This window comes from Lepidochelys olivacea (assembly GCF_965140295.1).
Source record: "Lepidochelys olivacea isolate rLepOli2 genome assembly, chromosome: 12".
NCBI classification, from domain to species: Eukaryota; Metazoa; Chordata; order Testudines; family Cheloniidae; genus Lepidochelys; species Lepidochelys olivacea.
Genome location: NC_140422.1, coordinates 24,589,480 through 24,607,805, shown reverse-complemented (window position 1 = coordinate 24,607,805; position 18,326 = coordinate 24,589,480). Strand labels below are relative to the sequence as shown.

Genomic DNA, 18,326 nt, shown 5'->3' with positions numbered 1-18,326 from the left:
AAGTCAGACAGTTAAGGAGTCAAGTTACACACCCAAAAATTATTATTCACTTTTGCAAATCTTGGCCAGAGTGTCTAAAACACTGTTCTGTAGAGCAAACTTTCAGTTATTGTTTCCAAAGCATTAATTGCCACAATCATGGAAAGCAAATCTGGTTCCAAAAGAACAATTCTACAACTTTAGAATGCCCAGATCTTGGCACTGTGTGGTTCACAACACAATGCAGTGTGAACAGTTTTACTCTTCAACATGTTTCTGGCAGATAACTGGACAGTATTAAATTACATCCTTGGATTGCAACAAACATATCTAAATCTTACTTGAACAATAGCAGGGTCCTGGGGCAGAGAACACTGTGGCTTTGGTGGTTCACAAACAGTAAGGTCTTTAATATCACTACCACGGAATATAATATACTCAAAGACTTCATCGCGAGGTGGTATAGGACGATCTGTTGGTCTATCTTCTGTACCAAAGGAACGCACTGCAGGAGGGAAGGGGGAGGAAAAAAAAAATCAGGTCAAGAGTTATGTTGTTTCAGATACCACAGTTTTATGAGATATTTATACATCCGTTCTGACGGAGCCAAAGGGAAAATTTGTATCACTGATTTTCACCTCCCGATAGACACCAAACACGCAAAACAGAGAAAATACTATTTAATATTCACTAGGGGCACCGTTTGTTGCCAACACACCAAAACACCTTACAACTAATACAAGAAAAAAATTGTTTATGACTTGCAAAAAACCCACTAGTTAAAGTTAAAGATAGAAAGCTTCTTTGCCCTGTTCCACTTAGAGGTGAGTCATCATCTTTACCATCATTTGTTAACTGGAATAAGTTTTATTAGTTCTGGCATTAGCTACAGAAGTGTTCAGAGTAATAATCAATATAAGCCACAAGTGATAAACCTACTTTTGTCAGTCTAAGCTGTATGATAAATTGCTACTACAAAAGGTCCTTTTTTTTTTTTTTTTAAAAAGGAGAAGCTTGCTGAAAAATAGGTGATCTAGACTGACCAGTCCTCGAAAGTAAATACCCACCACTAAAACAAACATTTTTATGCGGATATGCAACTACGTGAGACATCCTATGGAAGTGGCCCTATTCTCAGAGACCTGAATTACCTTCTGGCAGTGGCATATGTTGATTTCTAGATTAACAGAATAGCAAATTAAATTATGCCCCTAGTACTTCATTTAAGGATCACAAGGATAAACAAGACTGACCTAAAGTGATAAAGACAAGAATATTTTTCAATGAGAAAATCTCATTTCACACATAAATTATAAGCTCTGTAAAAAGGAGGTGAAAAATAAGAGTCCAGAATAGATGTAATGCATATACTATTTGCCTTGTAGAAGAAGGTTTAACTAAGTTATTCTAAACTCATACTCATGTAAATTTAGATTACACTGTTGATGAATTCATTGGGACAGGGCTGTGTTCATAAATGTGGTATGTTTTGTGCAAACACAACACATTGAGTATTACTGTAATGTTAGTGTAAAAATTAGATTTTACATACCTAACTGAATTCCAAAAATTTTACAAGTCACCACTGCATTAACAGACTTCCTATTGGGTCCCTCTTGTTTCACCACGCATAGCCCCCCACCACATATTACTAAACAGGCATGGTGTGTTATCAGTTCCTTCTGCCTTCAAACTTTGAGAGAAGATAGGAGGAGGGGAGGACACAAGGCAAAGTCTTATCTCCTTCCTCCTCTTCACGTATTTCTTGAGCAGGCAGTCTACTCTTGTTACCTTGGCTTCCTTACTTCTAACCCTTTGTAATCTGGCTTTTGTCCTCCACTGGGACTGCTGTCATTAAGGTCCCTAGTGACTTCTTCCTAGTGAAGTCTAAGGGCCTCCTCTCTATTTGTCATCCCAGCACTGCCAGCTTCAAGTGCTCAGAAACTCTAATTCATACACTCCAAAAATTAATAGGTTGACAAAAAACAATGAAATTTTAAAATAGATTGTTTTATTTGCATTCTGGTTTTCAAGCAACTATGAAGTCTAAAAACTCTTTTAAATGAAAGCTGAGATTCTCTAGTAATCACATGGCTCTATGAGCTGCGGCTTTAAGAAAAACACCAAATATTATTTTATTGCCAGTCTCACAATAAGCGTTACAAACTATCATCTTCACCATCATCAACCACACCATTCTTCCTTAACTTCCACCTCCCTTGGTTTTCACAGCTTTATGTTTGGCTAGCTCTCCTCCTCATGGTCCTTCAGTATTTCCATCTTCTCTCCATTTCTAGTCTCCAGTGTACCACAGATTTTTGTCCTGCCCACCCATCCTCTCTTAGCCCCATGTCTACAACTTAAACTCAAGTCACCATCTTCGAAGAGCTTCAATTAGAATAGTTATTTCTGCACCCAACCTCTCCCTGTCCAGTTAGACCCCTGAGGCCTCTCACATAGCTCTTCTTGGAACTAGAAGACTTCTAGTAAGTTGTAAAAGGAAAATTATGCCAATCCAAAAGCTATGCTTTTAGTCTTAGTATATTTATCTAGGCATTTTATAACTTAATTATTTGTTTCAGACAAATTTGCATGGAACTGAAATAAGGTTCACTGTTATGCAATTCCTATAAGCTTTTTTTTATTATTAATTTTAAGAGATGGTTCACACTTGCCATCCTCCTGTCCTTTGAGTGGTAGCTGAATTTTACTTTTTTGTTTGTTAGGAGCACTTGGATGTGCACACTCTCTGGTATGGATGATTTATTTAACCCAGTGGTTCCCAAACTTGTTCCGCCGCTTGTGCGGGGAAAGCCCCTGGCGGGCCAGGCCGGTTTGTTTACCTGCCGCATCCGCAGGTTCGGCCGATCGCGGCTCCCAGTGGCCGCGGTTCTCTGCTCCAGGCCAATGGGAACTGCTGGAAGCGGCGGCCAGTATGTCCCTTGGCCTGCGCCGCTTCCAGCAACTCCCATTGGCCTGGAGCAGCGAACCACGGCCACTGGGAGCCGCGATCGGCCGAACCTGCGGATGCAGCAGGTAAACAAACCGGCCTCGCCCGCCAGGGGCTTTCCCTGCACAAGCGGCGGAACAAGTTTGGGCACCACTAATTTAACCTATTCCATTTGCTAAGTACTTTCTCTCAAGACTTCAGTCTCAGAAAATGTCCAAAAAGTAAGCATGTTCTTAACGTCTTTTATTGTGAAAGCCAACATTAAAAAAGAAAAAAAAAATTAGCTTGTCTACTTTAATTATTCCCCAGTAATCCAGTACACCAGAGATTCTCAGCACATAACCTATTACAAAATTCTGAATAAACCAATCAATGTCCTCTGCACGCCAAAGACATTGAGCTGGCTGGCTAATTTTAAAAATTGATCTGGATTAATAACTGTCCTGATGTCAGATTTTGATTCCACAATTTTCCATTATTTTAATGCAGTGAGCTGTGATCACCCACTTCAAATAGATTCTATTCCAGGGGGAATTCTGCACCATAAAATTAAAAATTCTGCACACTCTCTCTTAAAATTCTGCAAAATTCTGTGTATTTTATTTGTCAAAACAATATAATCACACTAGTTTCAATTATTTTAGTAATTTATTTCAAAATACCTGTCACCAAGTATGTCTGTAACAATACAGACAATGCAAAAGATTCAGAAAATGTTTTTTTGACCAATAGATTCCTTACTAGGCAATACATACAAAACTCTGAACTACATTTAAACTACAACACAGAACCGTATTTCCTGCTCCCCTCAGAAGCAAAGGCTTGGAGAAGTCAGGGGTAAATGGAGGGGCTGAAGGAGAGGGAAGGAGCCTGGGAGTAAATCTGGAGGATTGTTGGGTATGGGTGGGAGAAATATGGAACAGGTTTTTTTTGGTGGGCAGGGAGGAATTGTTAGGGAGCCTCTCCCATGCAGACTCTAGCTGACCCCAGTTTCTCCCATTCAGACAGGCACATCTGCTCCTGTCCCCATGTATACCTCCACTGCCACTCAGACATCACTCTCCTCAATGCCATGTGGCCCTGTACCTCCTCCCCATCCCCACGTGCCCCCACTCAGCCATCCCTCTTCCGACCATGTGGCTCTGCACTACCTTCCCCCGTGGTCCCGTGCTTCCCGTGCATTCAGCCCCTGCCCCAGTCTGTCCTCTCCCAATAGCCCTTATGAACCCCAGACTGTGATGCTCCCCTGGGAGCCCAATGTGCTCCACACTGTCATGTTGTCCCCATATCCTGTCTCCCGACCAGGCCACACCGGAAGGCCTTTGCAAGGTAGAAGTTATTTTCTGCGGGGGAAAAAAAATATGTGCAGCACATGAATTACATGCACAAGCATTGATGCAGAGTTCCTCCAGGAGTAAGATTTAGGGCTAGTCCATCAGCCACTTCAGCTCTGAGCTCAGCCTACAAGCTTTATTTGGGAACACTCATGCTGGATAAGTGATGGAAAGATTCCATAGCTTCTCTGAATAGCTTTTGATTTTGCCTTCTGTGGATTCCTGTTAAGATAAAAGCACATTACCACTGCATTAGTAGTGTCATTGGCTGTGATTTGCCAAGTCCACTGAAACCTCTTAATTGCTTTTGCAAGAAGCTTCCTTGCAGAATCTCCTTGAGTAAATTGATGCTATGTTTTAATGAGGTGTACTCCTCACATTCAGTGCAAACATCCACAAGTGGGAAGCAAATGAGGAGAGACAATCCTCCTGGGAGTTCCTAATGTCATTGGAAAGCTGAGGGAACTATCCTTTTTCAGCCAGCCAGCCAAACATGAGGTTGATGGTGACTGTGAAAGAATTTCTGAGTTTTTACAACAAAAGTTAGGACTCTTGCTATTGCTACTCTTGCTATTGTTAGGACTCCTGCTACGATGTTGCTACTTTCTATACAAGTTTTTAAAAGTATGCTGAACATGCAATGACAAGAATGTCTGGATGAAACAACATCTTCGGTTCTATGGGTAAATTTAAATGATTACAGCATTTAAATCTATCAAAAGATCAAACCATATTCCCCTTCACTTTAATAGTGGAAATTTAATTAATGACATTTGATCTTGAAGTCATCTCCTTTTTGCTAATCCTCTTTTTAAAAAAACCAACACAACAAAAAACTCTGAGACCATCTTCATTCTCCAGACTTTCATTGTGCGTTATGTATAAGTTGGCCAACCTTATGTGCCCTAAAAATAGGAAGCGGTGTATGTAAAAATCAGTTTCCCCTGCAAGCGACAATGTTCTTTCAAGCATCTGAATTTCTAAAATTATTGGATTTCTGGTAGCTCTATTTTGCAGATGACCTTTAGATAATAGGACTTCCACACGACAGAAAGTATTTGCTTCTGAATGTTCGTAAGTTTAACTTTGACAGTAAAACTGATAATAGGAACTACTAATCAAAGTAATGTCTAAAATTCACTCTCAGAGATCATCACTGCAGAAGTCCTAACATTCATCTTGTGACCAGCATTTTCATGGTAATAAACTTGTCAGTAAAGACTATCAAACAAAATAAGGATCTGGGTTGTGAAGGAGAAAGTTCTTATTCAAGCATCAATAACTGTAGTAAGCAGGGATTTAATTTCAGTTACTATCTTGAATGGCTCAGGTTTGGGGATCTCCCTCACATCCTTAGCCACGAAGACAGACAAAGAATTTGTTTAGTTTCTCCACAATGGCCTTATCTACCTTGAGTGCTCCTTTACCATCTCTAACCAATTTATTTGAGCATAAGCTTTCATGAGCTACAACTCACTTCATTGGATGCATCCGATGAAGTGAGCTGTAGCTCACGAAAGCTTATGCTCAAATAAATTGGTTAGTCTCTAAGGTGCCAAAAGTACTCCTCTTCTTTTTGTGAATGCAGACTAACACGGCTGTTACTCTGAAATTTACTCTCTCTATCATCCAGTGGCCCCACTGCTTACCTAGGAAGCTTCCTGCTTCTGATGTAATTAATTTTTTTTTGCTGTTACTGTTTGAGTCTTTGGGTAGCCTAGTATTTTTTGACCTTCCTAATTATATTTTTAACATTTCACTTGCCAGAGTTCCTGCTCCTTTTAATTTTCCTCAGTAGGATTTAACTTACACTTTTTAAAGGATGCCTTTTTGCCTCTGCTTCTTTTACTTTGTTGTTTAGCCACAGTAGCATGGTTTTTGGTCCTCTTTTTTTAATATGGGGTATACACTTAAATTGAGCCCTTATTTTGGGGTCTTTAAAAAGTTTCCATGCAGCTTGCAGGTATTTCATTTTTGGCACTATACCTTTTAATTTTTGTTTAAACTACCTCATTTTTGTGTAGTTCCCCTTTCTGAAATTAAATGATATCGTGGTAGGCTGCTTTGGAGTTCCTCCCTCCTCTTCAGGGATGTTAAATTTTATTGTGTTATGGTCACTATTACCAAGCGGTTCAGCTATAGTCAACTCTTGGACCATATCCTTTGCTCTACTTAGGACTAAATCAAGAATTGCCTCGCCTCTTGTGGGTTCCAGGACTAACTGCTCCAGGAAATAGTCATTTAACGTTTTAAGAATAGGTTTCCCTCGAAAGGGGATGAAACTTGAAGACCCACAACAAGGATTTCCTAAAGAGAGGCATTAGTTGACTAATGCTTGAAAAAGCTGTGATTAAATAAAACAGACGTTCCCAAACTGCGGGGTGTTCTCTCCTCTCCCCACCCAAATCAGGAGGTACAATGAGGTTTTTGGGGGGCGTGGAGTAAGCAGCACTGAGAAGAGGTGCTTCCAAGTCAGCTGCAGCTTTCAGGCCATCTGTGACCTTCCCTGGCAACGCCCTTTTAGGACGATGCTGCCATCATTGGACCGGAAATTTTGCAGAGCTCAAGTAGGGGACTTCGCTCAAGCTCAGGTCAGCTTAATGCAGGCAGGCTGATGCACCTGTTCATTGCAAGGGCACCAGATTTGGTGGGAGAAGAAGGGGGTCAGAAAGCAGCAGCATGGAGGAGATAGAAGCTCTCAGAAGCTGCACATGGTCTTGCTGGGCTTGGCAGCAGGTTAGAGGCAATGGTGGCTGGGCACCTGCTCCTGATAGGGATGTGCAGAGAGGACGGGGGAGAGCGAACCAGGGATGTCCCTTCCTCCTCACGTCCTGCATGCACCCTGCCTCCCCCAAGAATCCTACATTCTGCTCTACCCAGCGTTGCCTATGTAGAAAGTGACCCCGGGGAGGGGACAGGACATGAATAAAACATGCATCTCTGAGGGGGAGGGGACGTACAGCAAAAAAAAGATTGAGAATCTCTGAAACCAAGTGTTCACTATTCTCTGTCATGATGTGAGCAATGTATGTTGTTGTTCTTGTCCTTTTAAGATCATCAAGTTACTATGTAACAAACAAGTCTTGTTGATGAAGAAACAGTGCAGTTCCATATTTTTAGAACTTTATTTTCATTATCACTGCTATGATATGAGTTTTTGGATTTTTTCCTAAGTATCTTACTTTCCTTTCTAATTTAGACAGCTTTGCAATGGTCTCTACAAACACAAAATGAATAGAGATAAATTCCCTTAAAACAATAGCCATGTGTGAATCGGTATTAACTATCCTATGGAATTGAAGTCAGGTAAGAACGCAAACATTTTTAGCTGCATAAAAAGTTTCTCTCTGTAACACAACAAGGCTGACTGGTCTCCAACCATAAGGGCTGGTCTCCAACTATAGGGCTGTCAACTCAGAGCAGTTAACTCATGCGATTAACTTTAAAAAATTAATTGCAATTAATCGCAGTTTTAATCACATTGTTAAACAATAGAATACTAATTAAAATATATTAAATATTTTTGGATGTTCTACATTTTCAGATATATAGATTTCAATTACAACACAAAACAAAACAATGCAAAACTTTAGAGCCTACAAGTCCACTCAGTCCCACTTCTTGTTCAGCCAATTGTTAAGACAAATAAGTTTGTTTACATTTATGGGAGATAATGCTGCCCACTTCTTCTTTACAGTGTCACCAAAAAGTGAGAACAGGCGTTCACATAGGACTTTTGTAGCCAGCATTGCAAGGCATTTACGTGCCAGATATACTAAACATTTGTATACCCCTTTGTGCTTTGGCCACTATTCCAGAGGACATGCTTCCAAGCTGATGATGCTCGTTAACAAAAAATAATGCATTAATTAAAATTGTGACTGTATATTTCCAACTCTATTTTACCAGTATTCCGCCATACATTTCATGTTATAGTAGTCTCAGATGATGACTCAGCACATATGCATTTTAAGAACGCTTTCGCGGCAGATTTGACAAAACGCAAAGAAGGTACCAATGTGAGATTTCTAAAGATAGCTACAGCACTCAACCCAAGGTTTAAGAATCTGAAGTGCCTTCCAAAATCTGAGTGACGAGGTGTGGAGCATGCTTTCTGAAGTCTTCAAAGAGCAACACTCCAAAGCGGAAACTACAGAACCTGAACCACCAAAAAAGAAAAATCAACCTTCTGATGGTGGCATCTGACTCAGAGGATGAAAGTGAAAATGCGTGGGTCTGAACTGCTTTGGATTCTAATCGAACAGAACCCATCATCAGCATGGACACATGTCCTCTGGAATGGTGGTTGAAGCGTGAAGTATGAATCTTTAGGACATCTGGCATGTAAATAACTTGCGACTCTGGCTACAACAGTGCCGTGAGAACCCCTGTTCTCACTTTAGTGACCTTGTGAACAAGAAGCAGGTAGCATTATCTCCTGCAAATAAAAACAAACTTATTTGTCTGAGTGATTGGCTGAACAAGAAATAAGACTGGTTGGACTTGTAGGCTCTAAAGTTTTACATTGTTTTGTTTTTGAGTAAACTTATTTTTTTGTACGTAATTCTCAACTTGTAAGTTTAACCTTCATAAAGATTGCTCTACAGTACTTGTATTAGATGAATTGAAAAACACTATTTCTTATGTTTTTACAGTGCAAATATTTGTAATCAAAAATATAAAGTGAGCATTGTACACTTTGCATTCTGCGTTACAATTAAAATCAATATATTTGAAAATGTAGAAAACATCCAAAAATATTTAAATAAATGGTATTCTATTAATTTTTTTAAGCGCATGATCATGATTAATTTTTTAATTGCTTGAGAGCCCTAATTAGAACTAAATTCAATAGGAGTTGATTCAATTGTGTAGACAACCAGATTAAGACATTGTGTTTCAGTAGCAAGAATAAGTGAAGAAATTGCTACTAAAGAACAAAACAAAAGATTTCAGAGAAGAGGTAAGCAGGGCACGCTAGAAAAGGGAGGAAAAGAAGAAAATGAGATTTTTTGAGCAAGCACTACACAAAAAACACCAACCAAATTGTCCTGAAATAACTTGCATAAGAAAAAGGTCAGAAAACAGTTTCTGCCTGATTGTCCAGTCTCGGGGTTGGGTTATCCCCACTCTGCCGAACTGTTCATCCTCCCGCAACCTATCAGTCTCAAAAGATTCATAGAGGCCCTGTGCCTCTGTACTACTTCAAGAGCTGTGCTTCCTCCTGGAGAGCTGCTAATGTCTCCTCTTCATCCTCTGTAATTAGTGAGCCTAAATAAACTGAATACTGATCAGTTTGAATAAATTATGCTGTGAATCCCCTATGAGAAGAGGGTGTGATGATGTAGCAAAGGGGATCCATCCCCTGTCTCTGTTTCCTTCCTCATGCATACAGCCAGATCCTTGCAGATATGCTTCTGTAGAATCAGGTGGAAGATACAATAGATCCAGTATTCTTCCCTTCCACTGACATAAACAGAGGGGAGCCTCTGGCTTTTAGTTGGCAGATTTCTTGAACAAAACTATTACCTTGTGTGTGTACACACACACACAGAGTAAAAACTGAGGACACTGTCTTCCTCTCCCCATTTCTGTCTTTCATATCAGCCTTGCCTTGCAAATTTCAGACATGTTCAATTCTGCACATTCCCATCCCACCAGCTGTGGGATGGGGGAAAAAAGTTTCTATTTCCTCTATCCTTCCATACACATCTTTAATAGGGAGCCTCTCCATATGGCACAAGTTTCATTATTCATTTAGAGTCTGCAAAGATTGTAAAAGTGTAACTAAACATACTATTTCAAGTTCATAATGCATTTGTATTATGTTGCTGACTCTAAATATGGCCTGTTTTCTCCTTATATATTTTGTTTATCAATGACTGAATAAAGCAGTGAGCTCATATTTGTATAAGAGATTCAGGGTTTTCTGGGTTATAGAATTTACATTTAAATTCTAGTCTCAACTGAAAACATTACGTTTTAGATTTTTGCAATCCTCGCATATAAATATAGATTCCATAACACCAGAGATCATTAACATTCACAGGGGTCTTTTTAGGGATGGTAAAACACAAACATGAAAAACTAACATTCCACACAGAGGACAAAATTTATTTAATACAGAACTATGGTGGACTTGTCTACATGATGCATTAGCATGTGACACGCTGGTGCATCCTATCTAAGTGGAGCCTAACTGGTGCACTCTAAAAGTTCCCTAGTGCGAGCTGATGTAGTCCTGTTTCAAACAGTACTACATCAATGCACACTAGGGAACTTTTAGTGCATGCCAGCTGATGCACAATAAAATACCATTTAGACAAGCCCTGTCAGTGCTTCCCAAATGAAGAATTTACCAATCAGTTCACACTGAAGTAGGATATATCTACAGTAACCATTCTCAGCATCATTCCAACACACAAATCTAGGCTATTAGAATAGAGCAATACAGTTCAAAGTGAGCTAAGGCCTACTCATGATTGCACTATAACACAAAGCCTTAACTCCAAACTTCTCTATGGGAAAATAGAGACACACACACACACTTCACCCACACTATCAGAGGCTCGTTCATCTGCACATCTACCAATGTGATATATGCCATCATGTGCCAGCGATCCCCCTTTGCCATGTACATTGGTCAAACTGGACAGTCTCTACGTAAAAGAATAAACGGACACAAATCAGACGTCAAGAATTATAACATTCATAAACCAGTTGGAGAACACTTCAATCTCTCTGGTCACGCGATTACAGACATGAAAGTTGTGATATTACAACAGAAAAACTTCTGAAACAGACTCCAACGAGAGACTGCTGAATTGGAATTAATTTGCAAATTGGATACAATTAACTTAGGCTTGAATAGAGACTGGGAGTGGTTGAGTCATTATAAAAAGTAACCTATTTCCCCTTGTTTATTCCTTCCCCCTCCCTCCCACGGTTCCTCAGATGTTCTTGTTAAACCCTGGATTTGTGCTGGAAATGGCCCACCTTGATTATCATACACATTGTAAGGAAAGTGATCACTTTAGATAAGCTATTACCAGCAGGAGAGTGGGGTGGGGGGAAAGAAAACATTTTGTAGTGATAAACACCCATTATTTCATGGTCTGTGTGTATAAAAACATCCTCACTTTTTTTTTTCCCCCCTCATGGTCTGTGTGTATAAAATCATCCTCACTGTATTTTCCCACTTTATGCATCCGATGAAGTGAGCTGTAGCTCACGAAAGCTTATGCTCAAATAAATTGGTTTGTCTCTAACGTGCCACAAGTACTCCTTTTCTTTTTTTTTAAAGTTTTGTTGTTTATCTTTTGGGGCCCAGTCCTGCTGCCACTGACTTCAATAGGAGTTTTCTACTATTATTTCAACAGCAGCAGGATCAGGCACTATGTGAGGGAGTACGCTGCCCTCTACTGGCTAACTGCAGAATATGAAAACACCTTTATGTGCCAATAGCTACCAGAACTCTTCTTTTAACTCTTGTGGTAGAGCCTCAGTTTTTGATAGTTAAAGGATCAGGGTTCTAGTTCTGACAGTGTGTTTTAGTATGGAGAGAAGACAATCTCTCCCTAGTTAAAGGTTGCAGTCTGTCCAATTCTCAACCCACACTGTTATTTTGGCTTAAGAATGGCTTATTTTGGTTTAGCTAAAACTAATTTCTAACTGACAAACAAAACTGAAATAAGAATATCCAATATAGCCTTTTTCACCAGTTTAAAACACTGAACAACTTAAACCAGTGCAACTTTCTTGGGTAGATGAGACTCAATCTAGATAAGAGTAACATGAGGCTGGCTGGCTGGGATGACGCAACTGGAAGAAACATTTGATTCAGGCCGTCCATTTGCTTTTTTGGCCAGGATTTGCAACAGGGGGTTCCAGTTAAGAGTCCTGGCTGCTACCGCCAAGTAGGGATATAAATATTGTTAAAAAACTTAACCGTTTAAATGATTAAAATTATATCGTTTAACTAGGTAACCAATTAAAGGGAGAGGGCGCAGGGCCAGGGTTAACAGTAAGACTAATACTTACCAGTTAACCATTTAATATTTTACACCCCTACTGCTAAGTCAGGTTTTTTACATCTGTGGATGATTATAAGGTTGCACCCATTTCTTTCAGATGTGGACCTTGCAATCATCATCTAGCACCTGTCACTTCAAGATTAGATGACTGCAACACATTTTAAAGAGGGCAAGTCTTAAAATCCATTCCAAAACTGCAGCTAGTCCAGAATTTAGCAGCCTGCTTGTTAGCAGTATCTCTCTTTATGAGCATATTAACCTCAGGCTTCATGGCCTATTTAAGGGCTCACACAGATTTTGATGTATAAAATCCTACATGGCCTCAGACCAACCCCTTTAAGAGACTGGCTTTCTCTTGGTAACATACTGTCACAGTTGAGGTCAGCAGACATGCCCAAGTTGGAACCCCCTTAGTGAGAGAAGGTTGACAGATACTTGAGCCTTTGGAATTTGTTTCCTGCATTGCTACATAACTACATATCTGTTAACACTCAGGGTGTGCCACAAGGCCCAACTTTTCTCCCTCAACTATAAGGAGATAGGTAGGGATGGACAGCAGTGCTGTGGGCTTCTGGTGACGATTTGTGGAGTGTTTAATTGGTTAGATTTATATTTGATTCAATCTCAGGGTAACTGACAGGTTTATTTCTAAAAGGTTGTGATGGGTGACAAGAACACTGGATGGGCATTCTATTTTTATTGCACAGTAAAAAAATCCAAGTAAATAAAGCTCAGAAGCAAAGTACAACTCAACATAAATATGGCAAAATATGGACCATACTGAACATGTATATCCTGTCATATGTGCACTGAAAAAGCCATTATTAGTTTGGTCAGCACTGCTCACTCCTTTACCAATCACTCCCACTCACAGCAGAAGTAAATATAGACTGTAGGCTCCCTGGGACAGAGACGATCTTGAGCCTTTATATGTGGAATCACAGTCTAGGAGTCCTTAGTGCCACTGCAGTATAAATAACTTACATCTATTTAATCTTTCACTTACTGCAATCTTAGCTGTTACTTTTAATGAACAGATTAATTCAATGTGATATTAAATTGATGGCATCATGAACTACAGTATTTTATAGAAACTTTGGCCCCAATTCTGCATACTCTTATTCATATGCTTGAAGTTCAACATGTGTTGCATGTATATACGGTATTGGGACTATTTTTCTTTGCACATTAGCTATTTAGAGCTCTGTTTTGCATGAGCTGTTGTCTAATGTGAACTTTCACCAAAGCCAATGTACTACTGTAAGAAACTGAGTAGACAAATGTATAACATTTAATAAGTGGCCTTTAATCCAATGACATAACACTGAAGACAAAGGACAGTACATACTTCAGAGGGCGACACATGCCACAAAAAAATATGCTTTCCAAACCTTTTATGTTGTCTGGATTACACAGAAAGCTATTTTTCTTTTGGTCTAACAGGGAAAAAATTCTCCCTGTCATTTAATTTGTATTATTTAAACAAGATTTTCAAGAGATGTAGATCATATAAAAACTATAGCAAAATACATTTGTATTTTAAAGCATATAGTACACGCTGAAAGAGAGCAACTTCTATTTTCTACCTGCATAAATTCATTTTTTGAGACTGACGTTCTGTGTTCAGAGAGCCCCGTATGAAATAGACCACCACCACACCTGGCAAGTCCCATCACAGATGCTTCCTTCTCACTGTGGGCACTAAAATCCATGGACTCCAGACATCCCCCAGACTGCCTAAAGCCCTCTGTTCTCTCACACATCATCAATACAAGTACCCTACATACTGCCCAAGGATTCTGCTACACTTGGCATCATTGTTTTCCCCTCCTCAACCTTGACTCTCCATGGCAGATGAGGCTACCAAAATGACAAGTACAATATAAGAATGTGTCTGTCTATAAAAAGACCTGAAAGAGAGCTCTGTGGAAACTGAAAGTTTCTCTCTTTCACCACCAGAAGCTGGTCCAATAAAAAGTATTACAGTACCTCACCCACCTTGTCTTTCTTTATAAGCTAGAGAACAAAATGACCCACAGTCCAGTTCACCTTGCTGGTAAACACACACACAGTGCCAATCTCAGCATCAATAATCTACAGGTTCCTCTTCTAGAAGCTCTCAACCCTTTCCCCCCACCCTCACCCAGTCAGCAATGCTGTGAAGTTCTGCATCAAAGGTATATAGGAAGACTTTATCCATTAGTGGAAGATACAGGCCCTTAAGCCTTTGGTCCCTTTAACCTTTAGCTAAAGCCCTGGTGGAATACTTAGTGCTGATGTACAAGCTTCCTTTACGCATATCATTAATACTATCCTCACAATCTTCCTTGTGCTCTTATCCTGGACTCTCTGCTCACAATATACAGGTCCACTTAACAGCCAATTTTCTCTGCCTTCTCCCTAATTCAGGGCTAGCCCAACAACACTGTAGACTTCCTCAGAGTAGAGAATCCCTGCTCCGTTTCTCACCAAACACCAGTTCTGCGTCACTAGCACACACATTACAAAAGCTGCTCTCCGACTTCCCGCACCACCACTGTCCCTCACCCAGTCCCACTCCACAGTGAAGTTATTGGTCCTAGTGGCCCCACAGCGCATCTCCCTTTCTCTGCGTCCCCCAGGGCCTCAGTCCGGGCCAGCTCTGCAGAGAGCTCTGCTAACAGTGGGCCGGAGCCCTCGTAGCAGCTTTTGAATCTGCCCCCCGACTGCCCCCCAGCTCCTGCCTCCTCACCCGAACCCTCCGCCACTGGGGGCGCTGCACCGACAGGGAACGAGGCTGCAGCACCCCCCAGGCCCCTGCTCCACTTCCCTCGGCGGCCCCTGCTCCACTTCCCTCGGCGGCCCCTCACCTTTGGCCAGTGCCACTATGGAGTCCCGGTCCTTTCATAGCGTAAAGCGGGCCGCCGCTCCGCGCTCCTCCCGCTCGTTAGCCAGCGCCACGGTGGAGTTCTGTGTGGCCCGTCTCCCCCCACCCGTAGCGCACCGGGACTCCCGAGGCCGCGGCCGTCCGCTCGCCATCCCCTCCCGCTCGCCCCTTACCCTTGGCCAGCGCCACGGTGGAGTTCTCGGTGTCGATGGTGTACAGGATCCCTTCATAGCGGATCTCGGCCTTGGAGATGAGGCTGATCTTGCTGCCGATGTAGGGCGTCCCCCCGCTCATGGCGCCGGCTCCCCGGACAGGGACCCCCTTGCCGAGCGCTCCTGAGGCTGGACACGGACGGCTACGCGAACCCCCTCACAGTCCGAGCGGACACTCTACTTCTCTGGGTTTAGGCGAGAGCGCGTGTTGGTCGTTCAGCAACCGCTCCCCCCACGCAGACCCCTCAGCACAACCCCTGTCGAAAGCAGTCCAAAGCTACCAACATGGCCGCCGCCTTCATCTTCCCTCAGAGCCGCCCCCCCTCCGTCCCAGGCCGCGAAATGGATGCCGGGAACAGAGCGATCTCGCGATAGCCGCGGCCTCACAGGTGCGGAGGGAGGGATGAGGAGGGAGAAGCTGCTGGGGTTGGGAGAAGAGGGGCTGCAGAGAGGAAAGTGGGAGAGAGAGGAAGAGGTTTATTGAACAGATTGTGCTTATAAAGTGTAGAGTCCGCCATGCATTAGACTGTAAATACACCTTTCTGTGCACATATGGCATGTGTCCTACTGCACATGCTGCATGGCACTTTGAGTGGCCTTCAATGACATCATTTGCAATTTCATTTCACTTACATCACTCCTGAGCGTGTTTGTCTGCCACGCTGGAGGCGTGTCACACGTTGTCTTTTAGCCCATGGGGAAAAAAACAAAAAACCAGTGTGTGAAATACTTTGGCTTTGCTGAGAGACAAGCCACCGGCCATGAAATGCCACACACACATATTTTAATAAGCAATGGTTTAGGCCCTAGGCCTGCAGTCAGTATTCATGCTGGAGTTCTGCCTAGGCACCTGGGTGGGGATGTGTGGTTCTCATTCCAGGATTAGCGCCTTGGTTCTCTCACATATGATGTGTTAACCTGAACAAGTTAAAAGGAAACACCAACCAGTTTGTTCAACAGCATGAACATTTTTAAATGCTTTTCCATATTTATAAACTTTGAAATGTATTCGAAAATAAAGTTGACAGTGACAGGAATAACTATTACATAAAATTAGTCCAACATATACACAAATCATATGTGCTTCATTACAAGTCTTTTAGATGTCTGGCTAACTTTTGAAGTGCAGACCTAAGGACCAATCCTGTAAACACTTATACACGTACTTAACTTTATATATGTGAATAAGCACTTTGACATCAACGTGACTGCTTGTGTGACTAAAATTAAGAATGTGCATAAATGTTTGTAGGTTTGGACCCAAATATGCAATTGTATCACATTTTGTACACTAAGATATAGCTTACATGTATTATATTGTCATAAAAAGGTTAAAGTGGATCAGTTAAGTGGAGGCAGAAAATTAAATTAATGTTTTACAGATTACCCACTCACACATATACTTTAAACCTTTAATTAAAACTGGTTCCTTTTTTTTTAAAGCTCTAAAAATTCACATAAACAAATTGTGATTTGCAACCCTCTGTATAGACACTTATGGCTTATTTTGGTTTAGTTTAACCCAATTTCTAAGGGGTTGTCTACACACTGTTTTTGTACTGCTTTAACTATATTGGTTTAGATACAGATGTAGTTAGTGGTACAAACCCTTAGTTTGGATGCAGTTATACTGATATAAACATGTTTTTATTAGTGTAGCTTATTCTGCATGTTAAGTTATACCAGTATAAGCAGCTTAATAATGGTATAACAGTATGCACACACTGTGTTGTACTGATTTAAATACATTGATAAGAAATCATGCCGTTAAGTGAAATAATTCAGTATAAAAATAAATCAGTCTAAAAACTGGGGTTAAACCAGGCCTAATTGATTTAACTATACTGAAACAAGTCTGGTTTAAACTGAAATAAGAGCATCCACAAGAACCTTTTGCACCAGTTTAATTAAATCAATTTAAAATCACACCTTTAGTTAAACTAGGGTGAGAGAACGGATGGTGCCTTAGGGCTTGTTTACACTGGCAATTTACAGCACAGCAACTTTCTCGCTCACGGGGGTAAGGACAAATATTCCCATTCCTATGCTTGGGAAGTAGACTGCCTCACCCAGACAAGAACCCTTTCCAGATTAAAAAATGTCTATATAAAATATTAATTGTCTTATTTTTTCAATGTGAAGAAAAGGCCGATACCTGCCTCCTTCCATCATAAACTATTGCAAAATCCCTTACCTCCTTCCAACACCCCCCCCCCCATGAGCTTTTTGATAAAGGCCCTGATCCTGCAAACACCTATGAATGTGCGTAAAGTCAGTGGGACTGCTAGGCTGGCAGTTGAACTTTGTCTGGCTTCACAAGATCTATCAGAGTAGGGCAGTTAAAGTATAATTATTATATAATTTAAATTGTTATTTAAAATCTATTGTAGAAACATCTAGAGGCCTCAGCCAAGCTGGTCCCCCTTGTGCTTGGATCGATATAGCGAAAATGGGTACCTGCCTCAAAAGTGTTACATTCCAAAAGACAAGGCATAATATGTGGATGAGAAAAACAAGTGGATTAGGGTAAGGCAGAGGAGATGGGTTAACAAGAATGTGATTTCTTTCTCTCTCTTTTAGAACTTTTCTTTCCTAGAAGTTGGCAATGAGGAGAGACCAGCCTGCCAACAGCCCCCAAATCCCACTCTATGGGATTACAGAAAGAGGGGAATGTGCCAACCCAAAGATTCCCCTTCTTAGTTATCCCAATGTGATTATATCCCTGAATTTCTTTCCCATTATCCTCCTAGCATCCTCCCTTTTGTGTTCTCACACTTCTCTGAAAAAAGACCCAGAGAGCTCCCTGGGCTCTCCCCACTGTCAGAAGGATCTTCCCCTTGTGCATCAGGAGGCTAAGTTGCCTTGTGAAATACAATAATATAAGTGAAAGAAAAACTGTTAATTTATGGAACTATTTGTTGTGAATAAGAAGATTTTGCTGCTTGTTTTCAG

At 41.1% G+C, this 18,326-nt stretch overlaps 1 protein-coding gene across 4 annotated transcripts in view; it reads right to left on the bottom strand.

The window, feature by feature from the left end:
- Positions 1 to 15,700, bottom strand: part of LSM14A (LSM14A mRNA processing body assembly factor) — a 32,925-nt gene extending 17,225 nt beyond the window's left edge. For 3 of the 4 annotated variants that reach the window (XM_084644907.1, XM_084644909.1, XM_084644908.1), the window contains exons 1-2: positions 15,336 to 15,700; positions 321 to 484 (exon numbers count right to left, since the gene is read on the bottom strand). In XM_084644907.1, the coding sequence (XP_084501033.1) occupies positions 321 to 484; positions 15,336 to 15,456 (285 nt within the window). In that variant the 5' untranslated portion in view covers positions 15,457 to 15,700. The remainder of the gene's footprint in view (positions 1 to 320; positions 485 to 15,335) is intronic. The other variant, XM_084644906.1, reaches the window with a different exon arrangement.
- Positions 15,701 to 18,326: the final 2,626 nt, after the last annotated feature.